This window comes from Oreochromis aureus, linkage group 7 (assembly GCF_013358895.1).
Source record: "Oreochromis aureus strain Israel breed Guangdong linkage group 7, ZZ_aureus, whole genome shotgun sequence".
NCBI classification, from domain to species: Eukaryota; Metazoa; Chordata; class Actinopteri; order Cichliformes; family Cichlidae; genus Oreochromis; species Oreochromis aureus.
Window position 1 is genome coordinate 51,180,335 of NC_052948.1, and position 22,333 is coordinate 51,202,667.

Here is a 22,333-nt window from a genome sequence, read left to right on the forward strand (position 1 = left end):
AAGCAACATATCAGTTTGTGTGTGGCTAACAGCAAACCATTTTCACTTGTTGTTGGCTACAATAAAACGTACATGACTTCTTACAAAGGTGTGACATCCATCAGCGAGTGAGTGATACTAGCCCATAAATCTGTAAAGATTGTTCCCTGACTTATTTGGGCTCAAAGACAGATGGAAGATTAGTCTGAGGCAGCTTTAATCATCAATCCTTAAAGCTAAAAGCAGTGGCCCTATTTTAATGGCATGATCATCTTCACAGAAAGCAAATGAAGTAAACCTGCCAACCAGGCCAATTTAAGAAATGAACATGTAACGCTTTGCTGCCATCTACTTATTTTCACCTTTAATGTAATCATTCAAAAGCTAGCTATTTTTGAATGAATTATGTGAGCTTAGCTGGTTACAGTTATGTCTTGTAATTCAATTTTCATCTGTTTTCTTGTCATCTGTTTCACATGTACTGTGTGATGTTGCACTTTGAGGATGACACACATGGCTGCAACATGCCTTCCTTCCTGCACGTGACTACAGATGAAAATTTTGCTATTGCAGGGCAACTCCTGCATGTGATATAAACTCACTCCTGAATAAACCAATTAAAAAAAAGCAAAGTGGAAGAAGCTCTGAATCGTGTTGGCAACACAAACTTCCTTGCCCTGTAGGATCCACTGAAGCAATTAATTTTCTTTAGCCCTTTCAAGCTACTGGGGAGTTCTAGGGAGCAAAAGCCAATGAGGCTTTTTGAAAGTGTGGTGAAGTGTGGTGGAGGAAGTGAGTGCTGCATCTGCTACACAGCATGCACCTGCATACTGTGGGGCAGCTGGGATTTATCAGGCTGCAGCTTAGTGGTCCAGAATCAATATATGTGACTACTGCCAGTGTCTGACTGCCAGATGCAATCCAATAACAGTACAGTTAGTAAGAACACCTTTTAAAAAAAGTATACTGGACATAAAATGCTACGAGACAGAGAGAGAGAGTTAAGTAAACACAACATGATCCAAACTGACGTCTGTCCAGTGAGCACTAAACATAATTCAAGAACCATCTGCGTTTTATTTTTTAGCTTCGTCCCTGAAAAATACTTCCTTTTTTTCCCAGCACTGTTACTGAAAAATAAGGCAATAAAAAGTGTAACACTCCCAACCATTTAAGTGACATTACCATAGCTGAGAATGGAGCACGACTACCCTCTGCTGGACGAGATGGGGAACTGCATCTGGAGCTAAAAAGGAAAGTTTTTGATATACAAAGCTTTGTGTAACCACAGTACAGTGTGGCATGGGGGCGGGGGGCTTAACAATGCAAGTGTGCTCAGGCTATGTTGCAGTTGTACATATTAGCGCACAGATTCCAAACCGGGGTACACGTAGCCCAGTGGACCACTGCACACTGGGGTCAGATATAGGGCCAAAGGCTGAATGTTAAAGCAATGTATGAGGTGTAAAAACTGCTGCTACCAGTACAGGTAAGCAAATCTGTGCGAGTATTAAAATTGCTTGCGAAGCTAAACAATAAGCAGCAAAAATTGTTGAAATTATGAATAAAAATATGGAATATTTTACTAAAGATGTGAATGACATGGCTATAGCTGTCTTGAAATATTAGCTTGGTGTGAAGTGTGGATGAGCATCAGTAAGCACAAGTAAAGAACTGTTTGAGTGCAATTAAAGTCACAAATAAATGGCAGCTTGCTAACCAGCAATGTCTAACTGTGGTAAATGGTAAACTGAAAGCAGTCCAGAGACCAGACTGAAAAATGAGTTCAGTGTTTGTTGAACACATGTGAACATGAGAGGGGGGTGATGAAAGGGTTTAAAGCCGACAGACCTCTGGGGGTATGAGTAGGTCTGGGTACACCGCTGCTGTAAAAGAGACTTGTAAAAGGTAGTGTGTTGCCTTTTCTGATAGTAGATGACTAAATCCAAATGTTGTGCCTTTAATCATAGAAATGGTTGATGTATTCATTAAAATGACTCAGTAATAATATAATAAATTATCCACATTTGTATGGTGAAAAGCAGAGTAAGAAAAAGTCAGTTAACTGGTTTCACATTTGGACTGTTGTTCCAACAAAGAAGAAATATGAACAAGTCACTCTGCGCCCTGAGAACTCGTAATGCTTTTGTCATTTTTTATACTTGCATAATTTTAATGGGCTAAATGATTAAAACACGAGTATAAAAATGACAAAAACAATCTTTAGTTATAAAACAAAGTGTGCTACAAGTGGTCTGTGTTAAGAGTAATTAAATTGTAAAGCCCTGCCATCACACTTTATCTGTCTCCATTCACATAGTGTTTTATGGTTGAAGTTGCTGATGCAGTTAGTGGTGATTGATTTTTGTGGCTCATCGAGAGAAGAAAAACAAGCAGACAATACACCATTTACTCTCCAGGCATATTTAATTGGCACAGTAAACACAATACAAAGTATTCAGTGCTCCAAAACACAAGCATGGCCTACCGAATGGAACACAAACGAAAAAGTGCAAAAACACACCATCTGGTAGACCTTACAAAGGAAAAGAAGTCTTACTTTGCAAAGCAGATAAAGTAATGGTAAGACTCTCCATAGTTAAAATAGATGTTTTCCTTTTTAGACTTTATTTATATACTCATATATATTTTCTCTAATTCCATCACGTCATTTCCACTGTACACGCGGGTTATTCTGGGGCATCGACAGAAAACGTTTGTGGTGGTCTCGTGTCAGAGCAGTGGCAGGAAAAAGCCTGCTCTAAAGCTACTGCTGCCTCATCGGATTTAATCATATCATTTGCCAGACACTGTTTGATCACCGTGATGTGTGAAGCGATGAGAGGGGCGAAAGCAAACGTGGTATTTGATTCAGCAGGGATTTGATCATTCCTTACATCGGCAGTCCAAATGATCAGTACGTCCGTCATTCCTCCACACGGGGAGTGTTCATAAAATTCTGCATTAGACAAATGTACGATGGCTTCATCCAAAACATAAAAACAATGTAACGGTTACTCATGTTTGCAGTTAAGGGATTTTAGTCCCATTCAGGTAGAATAAGCAACAACATATCATTCCAGCTTTAAAAAAAGAAGAGAAAAAAAGGAAGAAAAAGAGAGAATCTTCACTCGTCATATATAAAACAAAAATGTTAAAAATCACGTGCATTATGTGCCATTGAGCAGGGGGAATCAGTGGACATCATTTCTCTACCCTGACAGTTTCATGATTAGAAATTTGCCCCCTCGAGATAATCACATCTACATCTCCTCACCATACCACAGCTAACGTCAGCATCGTTCCTCCTCTCAGTGAAACCTGGTTAAGGCTCAAAACGGGTGGTGATCGGCGTGTTGTCACATTTCAGTCAAAAACTCACAGGAAAACGATCACAGTATATTTTCATATACAGTAGACAGTAGGTGGAGCTTGTTACAAACATCGGGTGTAACTCATATCTTCATAGGTTTCGTTTTTGGGTGCTGCTTGGACCAAGTGGAGCCACTTCCACAAGGTGATTAACTTTAAACTAACAACTTGCATTAGACACTCTGATCAAAACATAGCAAACTAACACTTTTCATACGTACTGTACTTACAAAAAAACAAAACAACCATGATCTATCTATGCATGAGATCATTCAGGAAAAAAGAAAAGAAAAAAAACGAAACAAAATGACAGTTCGGGTCCCTATCATCCTTTTTTGTGATTAAACTACACAAATTTGAGATCACTTACTCTCTGTTAAAAACAGGGAAACATGCTTTCTGAACCAATGACTGAAAAAACATGTACGTAATTTAAAAAAAAAAAAGACCCACAGGCACCAAACCCAAACAGTAGCATTCAGGTTAATTCGAACAGTATGACTAGGCAATGAGGGTTAACTGAATTTAAAAGGCTGGAGGGAAGGGGCGTAAGCAGGCTTAACACCCCCACCGCCTCCTCCAACCCGCCAGCACAGGGGCGAGGAGGAAGACAGGGCAAGCATGCAGCACACCACAACGCTGAGGGACCCCCGCCCCCCGAGCTGTTGCAAAAGAAAAACAAAAAAAAACAAGAAAAAAAGGCTTAAAGCAGCCAAGGGAGCTAGCCTGAGCCGCCATAGCCTGAGGGAGGGGGGAAGGGCTGTGGAGGTGAGGAAGGGGGTGGGGTGTGGTCAGAGAGAGGAACAGGCACCAGTGACAGAACAAGAAATGGCTGGATGAGATGGATGGTGGATGACACCATCATCTAGAGTTCTGCCCCTTCAGCTGGTCCTGGATATGTGGAAGTGATCTTGGTGAGGAGGAAAGTGGACACTGTGACACAAAAGACCAACAACCACTGAGATCAAACGAACGTACATGAGAAGCACAGGACACAAAGACAGATGATTAGCACCTTCAGTTCTTCTCAGTCCAGTTAAGTGAAACCTGCAAATATAGAGCTGATTTAAGTGGAAGGCGTGAATATGAGCATCTTGCGGCGTCAGATGAACCTGGGATGATTCTGTCTCGAGTCAGTGAGCGAATGAGCGTTTCATCCACCTGGTTCTTTTGTCCGTCCGCTCCTGTCGGTCTCCGTCCTGTCTCTGACCACACCCTCCTTCATGTATGTGTGTGTGTTTGTGTGTCACAGGGCAAAGGGAAGGAAAAAAGAGAAGTGGCAGAGCCAGGGAAGCCAGCAGCCTCAGTCATGACCGCACATGGTGCGAGCAGTTAGTTACATTAAGAAGCAAAGCGTTGCTGACAACAACATAAAGCCGTTTGTGTACTGCGGCTGTGACTGCTGAATGGGGGTTAAAAATGGAGAAGTTATGAGCACTAAATTTTCGATGCGTTCTATCTAAACTTTTTCTTTTTGTTTGTTTGTTTGGAAAATTCAGATGCGTTCTAATCGGCCGTCTCTCTCTCTTTCTTTTAGACTCAGGTCATCTTTCTCTCTGACTCTGTGAGCATGTGAGGAACGTGGTGGTTTCTCCGAGGCTGCTTGCCCTGCCATTCCTCAGCCAGCCTCACACTTTTAGGAATCTGTAATTCAAAAAGGAAAATACAAACAACAAAAAATAACAAAAAGAAGAGTTAGCTTTAAAAAGAAGTGAAGACCAACCCATATATTCAGATATGGAGAGGAGGTCATTGCATTAAATATGAGACTATATTAAATTGGTTCTACTACTGTATCTCCAAGAAAGACGTGTGTTGTACGACCTGAATTAACCCAAACATGCATCTGTTTAACTAAAAACCACTGGGCTTGAATGCATGTTAGAATGCAGTGGCTGTACTGTCACAACATGCTGTAATCCTGTTACGATAAAACTCCCACAAACGCCACAGCACACACCAAATTTCACAATTACTCTGTGTAAAACCTGATGTAGAGTTACACCTCGCAGACACGGCCATGCTATGGCTTTAACAAATCTTCAAAACTGATACAAGGGACCCTTCAACTCCCCAAATCATACGAAATCTGGCCTGTAGTACTATTTTTAGATCTGTGTTGTCAAACATAAGACCCCGGGTCCAGAATCGGCCTAGCAACGACTCCTAATCAGGTCCACTGGACAGCTTTGGAAAACATGAAAGATGATATTTTTATAAGTTTTCCAGCTTTATCTTTAATGATAAAAACCAGCCTATAACTATTCACACTACACTAAAGTAATTAGGTTATAGAATAAAAATGAAATGACAGGAAGGGGTTTTTTTTACAATGTGTACAAAGTAAGGGAAAAAAGGACATTTTCTGTGAATGAACTAAAGAAAAATGCTATTAATTACAGGGTAGTCAATGTGCTACAGCTAAATTTTTTTCTGTAATTTGTTTCTTACCATTTAAGCCCAAAGAGTCATTCTGTCATTTACTACAGCAGTTTTTCTTTATCATGTACAAAAAAATGAGATGTCCTGTTGAAATTGCACCTTATTTTAAAAAATTATATTAAGATATCTCAAAGTTTAAATGTGTAATTTTACTTTTTAACACTGACAGAAAGGGGAGTAGAACTGGTAGGCGGCTATTTGTGGCCCACAGTGTGAAATGCTTTTGTCATCCCTGATCTAGACTGTTTTGGTGCGAGCAGATTTATGTAAAACCTGTTTTCTTTCTACCTAAACTGTCTCACTGGGCAGAAAAGACTGACAACAGTCTCTTGTTCATAGCAGAGTGACAGCATGTAAACATCAATGGTGCCCCCCTCTGCTAATGTTAGCTAGCTGCATGCTTTTTACAGTTAGTGGATGTAGTTGCACAGTAAGAAAATAGCACTAGAGGCCAGAGGGAAAATGTGTAAATTCAATTTTGAGGTGAGTTGTGTCTTTAAAAGAGTGAGAGTTAAACAAAGGCTCTGGTATGATTTTTGAGAGAGTGCTGATCTTGGAAAAGAGTAACAGAGCAGTGAAATGACCCAGAGGCTACACACACCATGCTCTTAGAGTAAACACTTCAGAGACCGATGCAAACAAACCACAAAGCTTTAGAGTCATGACCAGCTCCATATCCCAGCTCAGCCTCACCATATATAGTTTACTTCAGCTAATTCTCAGTCCTTTAGTCTTTTACCACTGGCCTGCAAAAAAGGACCAGAACAGCCCAACACTGTCATTATCAAAAGGTGAATTTAGAAAAAGGAAACATTATAAGGCGGCTATTAATTTTATTAAACTGGACAATATTTTAAAAAAATGGCCCCTTACAGGGGAAAATAACTTGTTCTTGTTGTAACAACACTGTAATTTATCTAGAGCATGCGACACTTGAGAGGCAGCAGCATGATTTTTAATCTAGTTTAACCTACAAAAATATCTCTTGATATGTCTTCATACTGTACAGCTGATTTAAATTACATTTGCTTGATTGCACATTAAGCATTCTTTCTTTTTAGGTACGTCAAGTGACCAAAACACAATAACTTCTAAAACTGTAACTTTGAGTTGATGGTCACTGCCTCTTCACATGGTGCTTACATTCACTCAGCTGATTTATCACCACACAGATTCAGCTTTGGCCACAGTTCTGGCTCAAAGTCTCGATTAACAGTGTTTTTATTTGAGTGGAATATTGTTATTCAACATTTTAAAACCTAAAAGAAAATCAAATACTGAATGTCTCAAATGTACAGGTGATCACTGTTAGGTGCTGATTTGCGCCATCATGAGCTTTCAGTGTGCCATGTTTTATTTTCAATGATCACTAGGTGGCACTGCTGTGAATAAGAGATGAGATAACAACAGGCTTCACTTCAAACACTTCTTAGACATGATATCTGATTGGCACAGCTCACGCTACCAGAAACAACTTTTCAGACTGTTATGAGGCACAATGGACAAATCCGATTGCTCCTTCTTTGTGGAGCGACGTGAAGTGTCTGTGTGTGTGTGTCTGAGCTAGCATCTATAATCTCTGTAACTTGCCCCACTCGTTCAGCACGTGAATGGAATACAGAGTAACAAAAACTGTCATAGCAAGAACTTGCTGAGTTAAATGTATGTCATAGCACCTTTGGCATTCGTTTCCAAAAACACTTCAACGTAGGATGTGGGCACGTATCCCTCCTCATCCTCGTTCCTCCGCACGCGTGTCCAGCCATCTCCTTTGTCTTCTTCTATGACGTACAACAGCTCGCCCTCAGCCACGGAGATGGTGCCCTCGTTATGACCTGCAGGAGAGAACAGCCGCAAACCAACAGAAGATAAGAACGCTGGCTTTGTGCATTAACAGGAACCATGTTGATTAGTAGCGCACTTTGAAAATCAGAGATCCACAAAAGAGGAAGCAAAACCAGATGCTGTACAGCAGGAATATAGTCAGAGACTACTTGTAGAAACTGCACTGGCACTTTAACATGTACTGAGTCAACATATATGAATAAGCACAGGTAGTTTTAACAATTAGTAGTGCTTCAGGTGATCTATCCATTTTAACAGAAATTCTAAATTTCATCTATTTCTGAAAAGTAAACATTTATGGATACATTAGTTAGGAAAGTGTTACTCAGTGGAAGCCCCTCTTATTCAGTTTTGGAGCTGGGGGGCTGGGATTGGGGAACCAAGATGTTTGAGGCCCTACAAAAAACCTTAACCAGATAATTAAGGGAATACAACTCCAAGATCAATGTTATCGTGTTACTGTTTATTTGTTTTTTGTGATGCCGTTGTGTGGTTGAACTTTGCAGCTTTGTTAAATGTTGTGCTTTGGTCAAGTAGATTTCAATAGACCAGATTCCAGTAAGTTTAATCTTTTACGCTGCACTTGCGTAACACAATTACCTGGAAACCTTATCTGTAATCAAATTGCTTTTTTGAGTGTACACTTCTTTTTTCCTTTTGGACAAATGTTTGAGGATGAAGATTTTATGCCAAAACACAAGGGATACAGGGCGGTGAGCTCTCTGGAAATATGTGTAGCTGTAATTCATTTACGTGACTGTAATCCACTACAGTAGGGACTGGGGTTATTCCTGGGACTTTTCTCTCATTTCTTGTTGCCAGTAGGGTGGGTAGCATTTGGTTATGTCGCCTTGCTGAAAACAAAAACTCCAGAATGACTGCAATATTACAGAATTACTTTATTACTGCTATTCTAATATTCATGATTATGACTCATCAAAGGTCTTACACAACTGAAAAACTAGTTTAACCTATACAATGAACCACAATTTCACCGTTAACCCAGCAGTCGCTACAGCTAAAGTATGCATATGTCAATAGAATACACCAGATAGACCTTTACCGCCTCTTTATATGCACTGAGCTTTATGTTTAGCAGCTTTGAATAATTTTCCAAATTTGATTTTGAAATAGTGCAGCTGAGAAATGAGCATATTTTTATTCATACTCCTCCACACTTGCACACAAAGGTCACATCCCTACTCCTCCTCCTCATTCAGAGGAAACAAACTCCTCCACCCGTTTTTCATCAGACTCATGTTCAGCTTATTTCCAGAAATAACAGGACCTCAGCAGCAGCCACCAGCCAACAAGCAGGCTTCATACTTACATTGACTGTTTTTATTTTAAACCAGTGCAGTTACCTTCGAAGGGATACAAGGCTTTGCAGGTGCCGATGGTAGGCAGGACCTCCTCATCATCAAACTCGTCATCGAACTCCGTTGTGGTGGTTGGGGTGGGGATGGGTTGGGCTTTGACCTGAACCTCTGAATTCTGCTCCTCTGTGTAGCTGCCATCCGGGCTGCTCAGGGGCCAACACACACACAGTAAATATACTGTGAAAACACACATAGATTTCTTCCCAAAAAGTCATGTGTGTTACAAACTCTGGGTTCTGTGGCTGCTGTTTGTCCAAGTATACCATACCTCTCTCTGTCCTGTGCACAGTTGTTGCTCACTGTTGTGCTATTCTGGGTCTCATAGAGTCCGCTTTTCCGCTGTGAATCACTCTTAGACGGCATTCTCTCCTCCACCTCTGCTAACCAGCCCTGAAACACACGCAATCATTATTTGGCTCTAGCTTTTCATTTTTATTACATGACAACTTGGACGAATGACAACTTGAGGAATTCTTTTTATCTGTGATTCGGACGGCCTTTACATTCGGCAAGGACCTAGCACAGAACGAACACCTCATCCTTGCATTCCCCCATTTATTTACACGGTTAAACCAGGCCATTGTTCTGGGACTTCTCTCTCTGCACAGAGAACATGGAACATGCAGCCAATCCCTGCAGCTGCCTCGCATCTTCTCCTAATATGGATGAGCGACAGTCTTCTTTGGAATTACCCCAGCTGGAGATGTGTGTCTGAGCTCCTCATTATTTACTGTTTCAGATAAACCAAACAACACGGCCTTGCCAACATTAACACTCAAAAAGGAATAGGGGCTCAGACAGACACTGAACTTACTTCAAATTTCTGTACTTCAGACTGGAGCTTCTCAATGTTTTGACCTATTTCTGTTAGCCGGGGGTCGACACTGGCCGGGTCTCCCATCTGAGGGTTCTTTATATACACGTCTTTCATCTTGGTCAGAGCATCTCTGGAAGAGCAAATCAGTCTTTGAGACTTCAGAACAGAATGGAAAGATTTATAACGCTAGATTAAAAACCCCTCTGAATACCTCTGGTCCATTTCTTTTTGTATGTCTTTACTCAGCTCATCGATCTTGCCCTGCAACTTCTTCCTCCTCTGCTCTGGCGGCAGGTGACTGAAGTCCTCCGGTACAGAACCCTGAAAAAAAATCACACCATGGAAACTTTTTTTAAAAACTGAAAGAAAATAACCAACTTCAATAATCCGTTACCTCTTTGTGCCTTAGCAGGAATCAGTTTTAGATAGGTGCAGTATCTCTCTCTGGGTTTTTTTTGGTTTTTTTAACCCTGAGAAACAAGACTCAGGGATAAATGGGTATCAGGGCAAATAAATGGAGCTCCTGTTAGGCTCTAACTGAATCACTGAAGGAGATACTGCAGCCGCTCTCTAACACACTCTGTGACATTTAGGATGTTTGGCTCTGTGTAGACTTGAGGCCTTTCACCTATTCAGTCACCACATCTAATTCAGAGAGCTCTGTAAATGCAACGGAAATGTAATAAAGTATTGGCCACATCCTTTCATTGCTCATATAGTGTTTCAGGGTGAGCTAGCTAATGGATCTGTTCTCTGACAGGAACAGCTCTTTCTTAAAATGAAGGTTATATGAGCTGCGAGAGGTTGGCTTGACAGGAGTCATGTTTCCTGCTGAGACTGTAACACTGAATAGAATGAGTCATGCTGCTCCGCTGCCTCTCAGTCTTTCTGTTAACATCTGTAAACAAAGCATCAAAACTAATAAATAAGTTGATCAATAAGGATAAGGTAATTAACTAGCTGCTTGGTCTTGGAATAACTCAGAAATGCTGGTATTGCAGTACAGCTTACTTAATACATGACATGGTTTCAATTTCTTGACCCTATATATACTGTGCTACTGTTGTTGTTTAAAAAGAATTGACTATCCACAGGTTTTAATGATAGGATTTCACAATAAGATACAATGAGGCCTTTGTTTTATATTGTTACTCTATTTGGGGCAGCATTGTGGTTCAGTGAGTTTATGATTAGCTGGAAAAAAAGGAAGAAAATAGTGACATATCGGCAGAAAATCTATGAACTGTGTGGACTGAAGAGGTCAAGGCCTGTGATTGGATCTCATTGAGATGGGTCACAGTGGCACCACAGGAAATAACTGCTGGATCTACAGCCTGGAGGTCAGGATTCACATCACATGAGCCAGATAGTTACCACGGCAACCTTACCCCTTCTCCCCGTATCAGCATGCAACACTTAAAGGCATGCAACACAACAAAGATCTGTCAGTCATCATGCAGCCATGTCATGCTCTCGTATCAGTGAAACGTTACAGTACAGAAATGACTTATTAGTGTTTACGTATCCACGTATCCTCAGACTAGTGAGGCACTACGATCTAAATTTAAATTTATTCTACGTGATTAAATTTAATCAATAAACAAACTAAAACTATATGCAGGCATTTAGTAACTTGATGTTGTAGTCAATAAAGTTGATGGACTGTTAGAAAAGGTTCAAACTGATCAGTCTTATTTGACTCAGGCACTGACGTACAAAAACAAACCAAGCGTATGCTGTAAAATGTCAAAATTTAAAAAAAGTTTAAAACTGTTTAAAATTTGTGAAAATGCACTTGTTGGCTTTCTTTTCAGAAAAGAAACTCATGTCTGTAAAAATATGCTTAACATAAAAGCTGGAAGGGTGGGGAAACGGTTAGCCTAGCACTGTCCAGAGGTGAAGATCTCCTCCTTTCTGCCTTGCATGAAGGGCAATACTCTGATGTTATGTTACATCAACTATTTCTTCTTTGAAGCTGTGCACCATCCCATCAACACTCCCCCTGTGCATCTGGACCTAACTTACAAAGCAACATGGAGAGACACGACTCATGTGGATTTTTGAAAATGAATTTTGCTTAATTATCCACTTAAAGCTTTTTAGTTTTGTTTGCCGGAAATACAAAGAGATTTTCTCTGATCTGCTTTGATACTAAAGGCGAGTCACAGGCAAAGCAGGCAGGCCATTACCTCAACTGGGATATAACAGTTAGCCTAAAAACAGATACGAGTTTCTCGTCTCATTGCCAAGCCCTACTGAGTCCATTTTGGTTTTTGGTTTTTTTACATATTTAAACAGGTAAAGCAGATGGAGTACTATTAGAGAACTTTTAGGTTTTTCTGGATAAAGCCAGGACAGCTGTTTCCCAGTGCTTCCAGTGTGTATCACTATTATCCCTTAACACACCATAAAGTGAATGTTTCAAAATATGAAAAGCATTCCCAAACGTATTCAACAATTTCACTAATCCTTATGTTTTGAGGAAATCCTCGCTAGTGTTAGCTTTACAAACCACACACAAAAAAATAACAATAAATCAATAAATGGAACCGAAGTGGCATGCAGTGTAAGGACAGGAGCTCACTTTCTACGGATCAGCAGTTAGTATATGTTACAGGGACATACAATCAGCTGAGACAAGAAGGACTACGAGACAGACTAACAGACAGACAAATAAAACACAGAGTAAATCTGATCACCTCAATGAGATTCCGGACGTGGGAATTGAGTGTGATCTGCATCACAGAGACCACAGACACATTTTGGGAGAGACAAAACGGGAACACAATCACAACATAAAAACAAACAAACAAACATAACACAAAAATGAGACAGCGACATGAGTCTCAGGTCCATTGTTGTGTTACAGCAAAACTTAATTAATAATTAAATTAGATCCAAAACAAATAAAATGAGAAAAAAAAAAAGAGCACACCAAAAACATATCAGCGTACAGAACGTTATTAAGACTGTGTTACTGGGACGACGTGACATGCGTGCTATGGTCATGCCGCTACGGTCGTGCAGTTATACGGTCATGCTTACCAGCTTGAGAGAAAGCTTCATGGGGGGAGAAGAGAGAAAAATGGTGAAGAGCAGGAGAGAGAAACAGACAACAGATAAAAGTCAACATCAGGAGAATATTACGGCCATTTGTTTTATTTTCCTTTCAACAAAAATAGTTTCCGTGATTTTTATAATAATGTTTTACTCTGCCAGACTTCACCATATAAGGAAAAGAGGGTAAAGTAGTTAAAACTTCAAGAATCTGATTTATATACTAGCTGTGTAGTTAAAAAAAAGCTCTATCAGAAACGATTTTAGCTACTAAGACCCCGCTCTTTTTTTAATGTGGTGAAGTTTAACATTTCTAACATGATGAATTCATGAGAAATGGAAAAAAAAGTTGGCTAACAGGCCAACCTACTGCAAAAGCATGAAGTCACTGAGAAAAATTAAGGGAAGACAGATGCAAATTAAGAAGTAGAGGGAGAGTGACAACGACGACAGAGGACAATGTACCCTTTACTTCTTGATCCCGCTCTGCTGCCAACACAATGACACACAGGGCACAGCAGAGGGCGCCAAAAGCATGTTACCACATTAGCAGGTCCATATGTTGACATGGAGGCAGATACTGTACACAGACAAGCTGGAGAGATGCTTTCAGAAACCAACTATTCACACTCGTGAAGAACAGCTTAGAAATAAACGGGTTCTCTAAATTTTGCAAACTCAAGTGGCTCAGTGGAAGCCAAAACTTAAAACAGCGACAGAATTTGCTGCGGGACTTTTGAGAGGATATGGTTCTGAGTACAAAGAACAGAGTGCAGAGCAGGTTAACAACAACTGGTTGGTAGAGCCAGAGCAGATGACTTGTAATCCTGTTAAAAGGTCACAGGCTGGTGCACCGAGGAGCTCTACTCACTTAAATCCACTAATCAAGTCATCCACCTGTGAATGGCCTTTTATGGTCATTGCTATGTGATCTCCCGCCACCCACCCACCCACACACACACATACACACACACACACACACACACACACACACACACACACACACACACACACACACACACACCTTCACATGTATAAAGACTGCTTTTGTAGAAGTGCAGGCAAAAACACGGGCCTTTGCTTCTGTCAGCGGTGGGTCATATATGGACTTTGTATCCGGAAATGAAAAAGAGAAACTTTTCACTGAAAGTTGATAAAAACTGAAGTGAAAGAATCAAGTAAAGCTGGTCCAAAAGATCCTTTCATATTCTTTCTCACAATCTAAATAAAAGCTATGTTTGATGTTTTTGTGAAATTAAAATGTTTATAGAATAATTAGCTAAAAAGTCTAAGCTGGTCTGCTTCTGTACGACACATTATATTCCAATTTTATGCTCCCTTTCTAACAACAGGCCAGAAAAAAATGTGAAAATTAGCCTTTTAAGCTACCTTTGACTTTTGCATTCATCAGGTGTTCAAACAGCAGGAATAAAGCATTGAGGACTTGTTTTCCTTTGAACAAAACTGTTTGCACTCATCAGCCTGGCTGTCGGGATTTCTCAGCGTTACCTGATCTACGAGCAGCATAACTTCTTTTCTGCTGTCGATTGTTTCGGTTTTGTTTACAGTGGGTTTCCTATAAATTAGCAGCTTGAGTCAATAACTGCTGTTCATGACTTGAGCCATCGTACATTTATGTCTCTAACTGTTTGTTTTATTACTAAGTTTATGTGTGATTTATCATGGGACCACTTAAAAGCTGCAGCTTTCAGTAAAGAGCGTTTTAGATTTGTTCTTGAGACAGACACAGATCAACAGTTATATTACAGACAGATAACACTGCTGCACTATGGCACACCAGCACAAAGAAAGCCCTAGAGGGGTCAATTCTGGGTACTGTAAGCTGGACCCAGACCCAAAGTGTAACCAGCACCTCGTGTCATACAGCCACATGAGGTTTAATAAGTAAGGAGGGGTAATTCCTCAGTATCATAAATAGCGTCCTTATAACTCTCACGTCCTCAGGTGCTTGTGACACTTTGTGAATTGACCCCTTGTAGATGCTCAGTGGGGAAGCCCTGAAACAGCTGCAAGACACAGCAGACCCCAAGCTGGCACATGTGATGAGGGATGAAGTCATCATTTTCTAAAATCATTCTTCCGACTCTGCACATGTCACAACCATGTGATCAATACTGAGCCAAACACAGACACTAGCCTCCTTTGTGAGCATGTTTTGCCTCATTAATGGTGAAAATTTCCTCAGACAATTATTAATGAGGCTACTGCCTGTGTTATACATGGCTTTTACTAATCACACACATCCACAACTATTCAATGTTTATACACGCTTTTCACCAAATATACACCTGCTGTCTCTCACACACACACACACACACATCTGGTGTGGTGCTCACTGAAGCCCAACACACACACAGACACACACGCACGCACGCACGCACACGCACGCACGCACACTTACAACATATTGCCTTGCTTCAAAAGCATACGTGGGTCTGCCCAGAGTCCTCTTCATTAGCTCTTTGTGATAAATGAGAGAGCGCGGAGATTGTTGCTGTGTGGTCATCAGAGAGAATAAAGCTTTGTCAATAAGAACTTAGGAAACAACACTGATGTGCTTGAGCTCTTATACTGTATACTGCCTTAATTTGACTCTCAAGACACAGACGCGTTCTCTTTTTTCTCAGAAGCAACACACGTGCACGCACACATACAGTGACTGGGGATGGATTAGACATCTCATATGCAGTGCACACAAGCTCTCCTGCAGGGGTAGACATCCTGCCATTGTGCGGAGACACAACACCCCACCTCCACAGACACGACTACACTAATCCCAAATGTGCTCTCCTTGTGGGAGGTGTCACAGCAACACTTGTGTATTTTATTCGTTTTCCTACAGCTGCAATGACAGAATGTGACTGTAAGTGATAGATTTTATTGCTAGATTTCAAACAGGGATTATGCTGGAGTTACATTTGAGTCTTTTCAAGACAATAACCAAGGGAAAGTAATTATTTAGTATATTATATTACTTTTCAGGTTAAATATTTTCTGAATCAAATTAAATGCTGTCTATCCATATACGCAACACAAAAATGATGGATGGATTAAGCAATGATAAATGTTTTTATCATGTAGGGCTTTAGGCAAATTACCATTTCCCTTTATGACATGGTGAGCTCCCTACTCTAGCTCTCCGAAGCCTTCTACACATGCACTGCTCTTCTGTCACGATACCACTTTTTGAATCAGTGAGTAACATCGCTGAGAGGTCACGGGCACGTACAAAACCACATCTTAACATTACCACATACATTAGTCCAATATATTAAGACTTCCTACAGACTTATGATGATGACCCTAGTTTGAAACCATAGTAAAAGAAAAAGGAAGAGAAAATAAGCCTTTTACCTCAAAATGGTAATAAAGTCCTTGTTACCATGGTTACCTACATTTTTGATGTTTTATTAGATTTATTCCAAAAAGAAAGCAATATTTTAACACAGTAATCTACATCAACCAGCATCTAAACACAGAAAATAAACTTCCACTTGATATAAAACACCTACAGCTCAATTCACTGCACCCTCGTGAGGAATGGAAAGCAGTACTGATGAATTTAAAGATCTCCACAAGGCTTTCTGGTCTGATAAAGCTTTTAACCTTTAAACCTTTATTCAGCCTTTCTTATACCATGAAATGTTAGAATAAGGTCAAACTTCACTCTTTAATCTGTGCATAGTTGAAAACAATGCATCTGATTTAACTCTTTTTATCACTCTTCTCATGAGCTGTTGCAACACATCCGCTTTTAGAAACGTGCACTTCCTGATAGACCTGCTCGAAAAAAATACACACTTCCCTCTGCACTGCCTCATTTTAATCATTTCCTCTTCGATACTCACACTGCACTACTGCACCACATTGTTCTTTTGCCTTTTCAGACGTCATGTTCGCACCAATTCAAACCGATGTTTTTACTCTGAACTGCTCCCATTTCAAATTATGAACATAAACAAAAAAACCATATTTGTGGAGTCCGGAAGGAACATTGGGAGTTACAGCCCATTCCTGAGGTCACGGACAACTGGAGAGTGAAGTAAGAAAGGACAGGAAAGCATGCTGTGACCTTCCCCAGCAACTGTCGCCTGTATCTCTACAAAACACGCACTGGACTTTAGAACAGAAATTGTGATGACACACACAAGGGCACTGGAGAGGTGCTGATAAAACCATCCTTCAGGAAGTCGTCTAAACGTACTCTCCCACCATACCAATCGCTTGATTCATACGTTAAGGTTTAACTTTCTTCTTGGTTCCTAGCACATGCAAAACCCAAAACAATCTGCCTCCAGCATAGACTGCAGAGAAGAGCACAGGGAGCAAGTGCAGTCTTCATGCTACTGCCAACACTGCTTAGGCTCCTTAGTTTCTGTCAGAAGGGGAAGGTGGTAGAGAGGGGCTGTCATTGTGAGCACAGTTAATCTGAAGAATGAAGGGACAAGGTGAAGAGACTGTTGGTGAGTAAGACACATACCATGGAGTCAATAGGTAATGCTCTACAGAAGCATGCTAGAGAAGCACAAAAGCTGAGCACTGTATGAGTGAAGGTGGGACACTTGTTGGAGGTTGCGTTGCTTACACTTAATCAGTTACTGGCAACAGAAGTAAAAATGATGCTGTAGCCATCATGACCATCCAAGAAAGCTCAGCACGTCTTTGGATTATTCACTCATACAGTGTAGCAGCCACAGAGCTCAGGTACAGGTGTACGGACACACAAACACAGGCACAAAGCTGGCTTGGACACACACACACTTACCCCTCGCCTCAGGCTCCGGAGGCAGTGCATTTTGGGTTTGGAGGCCATGAAGTCGTTGAGGCGGTGGGAGAGGGGCTCCTTGTGCTGCTTGGGAGACTGGGGGTCGTTGGGAACAGCAGAGGGTGAGGGTGGGGATGAGGCTGGGGGGGCAGGTGGGGGCTGGTGGGGGGACGTTAACAGGGACATAAGCTACCAATAAGAGAGGGAGCCGTGACGGAGAAGAAGAGGAAAAACGTGGAAGAAGAAGAAGAAGAAGGGGCCGAGAATCCAACGAAAAAAGACAAAGGAGGAAAAGGAGGAGGGAACACAAAACAAAATAAATAAGCCTCCTACAAATATTAAAAAATAAACACACGCAACAGAAAACCCAAAGGAACATAAAAGACAACCAAAGGGATGTCAAACCCAGAGTAGCAGTTGTTATGTTGTGGGAAAAAATAAACTGTTCAACACGTAAAACATAAAAAAATTAAAGAATTAAAAAGAACAAAATGACCAGAGTGAGTAGAAAGCGCACAAACGTGTTAAAGCAAGCAGATGCACAAAGCAAACAGCAACGAGTTTTGGTCAAAGCGCATGCTGGCTTCCATTTTAGAAACCTCCGTTTGAGTTTTGTTTTTTTTTACTTTCCCAACCTCGTCAACATGCCAGCTAAGACGAGTAATTCACCACATCCCCGAGGATAACAGCTGCTGAATTTGAGGCCATCATCAGCCTAATCTAATTGCTTATTGCGGCTCTAAAACATCTGACTGCATAATTCATCAACCAGCAGTTAAGGAGAGAGAGTGAAGCAGTGATGAGTTTTAGGATACCACATGATGCACACTGCACATGCACTGGCGCACGATTAAGAAATCTTTTTTTTTTCATTCTGTAAACAAATATTGTTTTTGTGTTTCTGTTGGCATGCATGTGTCCTTGTGTGCATGTACAGTGTAAATACCTCTCTGTACACTGTGCTCCCAAATTCTGCCTTTACAAGTTTGCCTTAATTTTGGGCACATGAGAAACCCTGCACACCAGGGTTTCTCATGTAGCATTGCACAAACTCGCTTTCTCCCTCACCCACGCAGACGTGCACACACACACACACACACGCGCACACACACACACACACACACACACACACACACACACACACACACACACACACACACACACACACACACACACACGATTGCTCAATCACACTCTGTTTTAATTCAATACCAACAGTGCCACCAGCCCATAAGACAGCCAGAGATCAGTCTTGATGTTTAGACACAGGAAGCTAAAGGAAGCTACTCAAGGATGATCAGTCAGTGGAAAAGTACTGAGGGAAGACTGTTACATCAGATCCAAGAGGAAGTTAATATCTGCCACTTGAGTCCGTCCATAGAGTGAAAGGTAGAAATATATTAGTGTGTGTTATGAAAGGGAGGCTCCAAAATCGGTGAGGGTGATTGCCAGGGGGAGGAAACGGGTGGCAAATAATAACAACAAAAATGGCAATAATAACAGAGAACTAGCAATAAATTTCTGAAGTTTACATAGTGAACAAAAGTCAAAAAATCTATTAAAAATATATAAATTTAATACAGAATCAGCGCCAAGACTGTAACACACACTACAAACACTGAACACATATATTTCTACAGCCACTAAATAAAAAGTCATAAGAACAAACATAATGGGACCTGTAATATCCCTCCGGCCCTTCATCCCACCCCATATAAATCTCCCGAAAGTACAAAGTGAGCTCCAAGCGAGGAAACTGCACCATAACTAGTGATGTTTTGCGATACGTTCGGGTGTAGCAGTGATTTTTGAGTAAGGTGTTCATTCATGTGTTACCTTGTTCTTGTTCTTAATGAAAGGCCACAGTTTGCCTTTGGTCTTGCCACCAGGCTTCTCTTTGCTCTCTTTGGTGTTGGACAGGCTGGTTTCAGATACTGTCCTCTTCATGGCCTGGCCATAGTCCTCAAACTCTACATCTCCTGGGGGCTCGAAACCGGACTTGAAGGACTCCACCACCTGCTTAGAGTCCTAGTGAGAGACAGCAGTTGCAGCAGTTAGCAGAACCCTTAATCCTGGAACCTCTTTAATTGCGTCAACGACTTTTTCAAAGTAGCTTTTCATATACCAAACAATAACTAAAGGGAGGGTCTTTGTTGTTTGAGAATGTCTCGAGCATCATAGGTCTGGTGATTATATGCAACACAAATGTGGCCCGGTGACTCAGTTGTTTATATTACTTTCTCTCTGATAACAATTCAAGAGTGTGTCAAGAAAGGAGAGAAGCTGGAATTACTCAGTTTGTGGCCTACAGAAGAAAGAGGAAAAGGCCTAAATCTGTCAGCCAGGAGTTATGAGCAAACACTGAGGTCGGGGATACAGCCAGGCTTCTCAGACACAGGAAGAAGCACATTCGTCAGTTGCAGTGCACGCCAGCCTATCTGAACTGATAATAGCAAAGGGTCTGGTTGGAGTTAGGATCAGGGGGTCACAGATCTGCTCTTGTGTCCTCTATATGTGAGAGAAGAAGAAAAGAGGAAGAGTGTCCGCCAGAGGAAAAGTAGCATGTGATGTGTTATTCCCTGCCGTTGTTTACTCCAGCACAGAGTCATCTTCCTGGAGCCTAGCCAAGGACACACACATACACAGCTACACATACACAAACTATGTGATCCCTGAGGATGGTTTTGGGTTTTTTTGTCATACGGCAGGCAGCCAACATGTGACAGCTCAATATATCACACTTTTAAACACAGGCAAATGCTGCTCTCCTATTACCTATTTAAATAATAAATAACTATAAGCAATGAAACACAACTTTAATCTGTGGTTTACTTTTTCTTGAAGGAATTGTCTGACATATTAGAAATTGCCTTGTTCTCTTTCCAGGAGAGATAAATGACGAGACTGACAAACCTCTCACATCTGCCTATGAAATATGAAGCCACAGCAGCTGGCCAGATTGCTAAACTTAGCATAAAGACTAGAAATGGGGCAAGATTTAACACATTAATGTGTGAGCTTTACAGCTACTCATAGCTAGCCTTTGTTACCATTTACCAGAGTCAGGCTACCTAACTCTCTGTGTTACTCAGTTCAACTAAAAACCATGTCTGTTAACCGACATTTGTTATTCTTTTAGCTGTACATTCATCATCTTTAAGGTAAAAGATAACGGTGTTGAAGTTTGGATTTTATTCAGATCCACTTTAAACATATTTGAATAAAAAAAGAATAGCCAAAAAAGAAGCACTAAAGGCCTAATTCTCTGTGACATTTCGTAGTATATTCTCAAAAACGCCTTCACTTGATAAATGCCCCTAAATACATGTGTCTTTTAGATTTCACATCCCCAGTGTGCAGCTCTGTCAGAAATGGTAATCCTAAAGCCAAAATGGATATAATCCTAATGACACAATCACTCTTACTATTTCAGTCTTTATAAGTTTCCTTCCAAAACCACACATATTACACAATTGCTTTCACCGGGTGTGAAGTACATCTGTTGAGGGATTAATGGAATTTTATGTCTAATATCAGTGTAATACCCCTTTAAGGAGGACTACAGTGAGTATTTTTAACACAGAAAGCTAAAGATGTCACTAATTTTGCTTACTATAAGAGGGGACCATACTAATTGAATCAGCTTGTACAGCTTTTCTCTTTTACGACAAGGTCCTACCACTTTGTTTGGTGAGGTGAGGTGTTTTCACCTTTTAACAAGTCCTCCAAGACTTCAACTACTTGTTGCTTAAGTGAAAGCATAATTGGGATTGTGTGGGTTGTCAGTGACAGACTGGCTGATTGAGTAATAACCCCCATACAGTGATGGGTTAACCAAGACCTGGTTAAGAGGTATATAGTATACATATATAGCTGGAAAGACAGTGGGTGCAGACTGTGCAGAGGTGCCACTGAGACAATCCAACATATAATAATAGGGGTTCAAGATGCTAACAGGCAGGGCATATATGGAATGCCATAACTAATTTTCTGGTATAGTATACAGGAACATCTCAAGATGAAAACGAGATATGGTTTCTTTAGACTTCAGTCATCCAAAAGATCTGGCAAGTTTTTCATTAGCCACATTCTCTGACACTCAACCCACAAATGCATTTTCCTTACTATTGTGGCACCATTTAAGGGGAAATACACAGGTTTTTCAAGGTTATAGGATTTATTGCCAATAAGCATTGTTACCACAAGGAAATAATTGACTAGATGGATAAATAGATAAGACAGATACTCACAGCCTTGGGCTCAATGGACTCGGCAGCATTTGTCATGCCATCTAAACATTTTCCCACAATGGGCAGCACCTGGCGATCCACGTCTGCAAATTTCTTCATGCACACTGATATCCTCTCAATTCTTTTCTCCTCCATGTCTTGAAGTTTCTACAGTTCAATACAAGCATATTTATACGTAAACAAAATTGTGGGTCGAGTTTGATTGAAAAAACAAAAACCCTTTAATCTATCTCAAAGTGCTCTCTTTTGATGCTGAGCAACAAAGGCCGGTCAGACCAAACAACACTGGAAATGGGAGCGCCCAAAAATCATGAACTTTACAAAATAGTGAATTCAAAGTCACAAACTTTGTAACTGTAAGATGAAAATAAGACGAAAATAACTGCACTTTAAATAAGGACTGCTT

General features: G+C 40.7%; 1 protein-coding gene across 17 annotated transcripts in view; it reads right to left on the reverse strand.

Annotated features, from left to right (window-relative positions):
* Window positions 1-2,382: 2,382 nt before the first annotated feature.
* The window catches only part of LOC116331862 (formin-binding protein 1), a 54,067-nt gene continuing 34,116 nt past the window's right edge, over window positions 2,383-22,333 (reverse strand). For 2 of the 17 annotated variants that reach the window (XM_039615842.1, XM_039615838.1), the window contains exons 8-17: window positions 21,928-22,074; window positions 19,514-19,705; window positions 17,678-17,866; window positions 12,880-12,894; window positions 12,534-12,569; window positions 10,046-10,155; window positions 9,832-9,964; window positions 9,286-9,407; window positions 9,003-9,172; window positions 2,383-7,628 (exon numbers count right to left, since the gene is read on the reverse strand). In XM_039615842.1, coding sequence (XP_039471776.1) covers window positions 7,450-7,628; window positions 9,003-9,172; window positions 9,286-9,407; window positions 9,832-9,964; window positions 10,046-10,155; window positions 12,534-12,569; window positions 12,880-12,894; window positions 17,678-17,866; window positions 19,514-19,705; window positions 21,928-22,074 — 1,293 coding nt within the window. In that variant the 3' untranslated portion in view covers window positions 2,383-7,449. The remainder of the gene's footprint in view (window positions 7,629-9,002; window positions 9,173-9,285; window positions 9,408-9,831; window positions 9,965-10,045; window positions 10,156-12,533; window positions 12,570-12,879; window positions 12,895-17,677; window positions 17,867-19,513; window positions 19,706-21,927; window positions 22,075-22,333) is intronic. The other 15 variants (XM_039615840.1, XM_039615845.1, XM_039615839.1 and 12 more) reach the window with 15 other exon arrangements.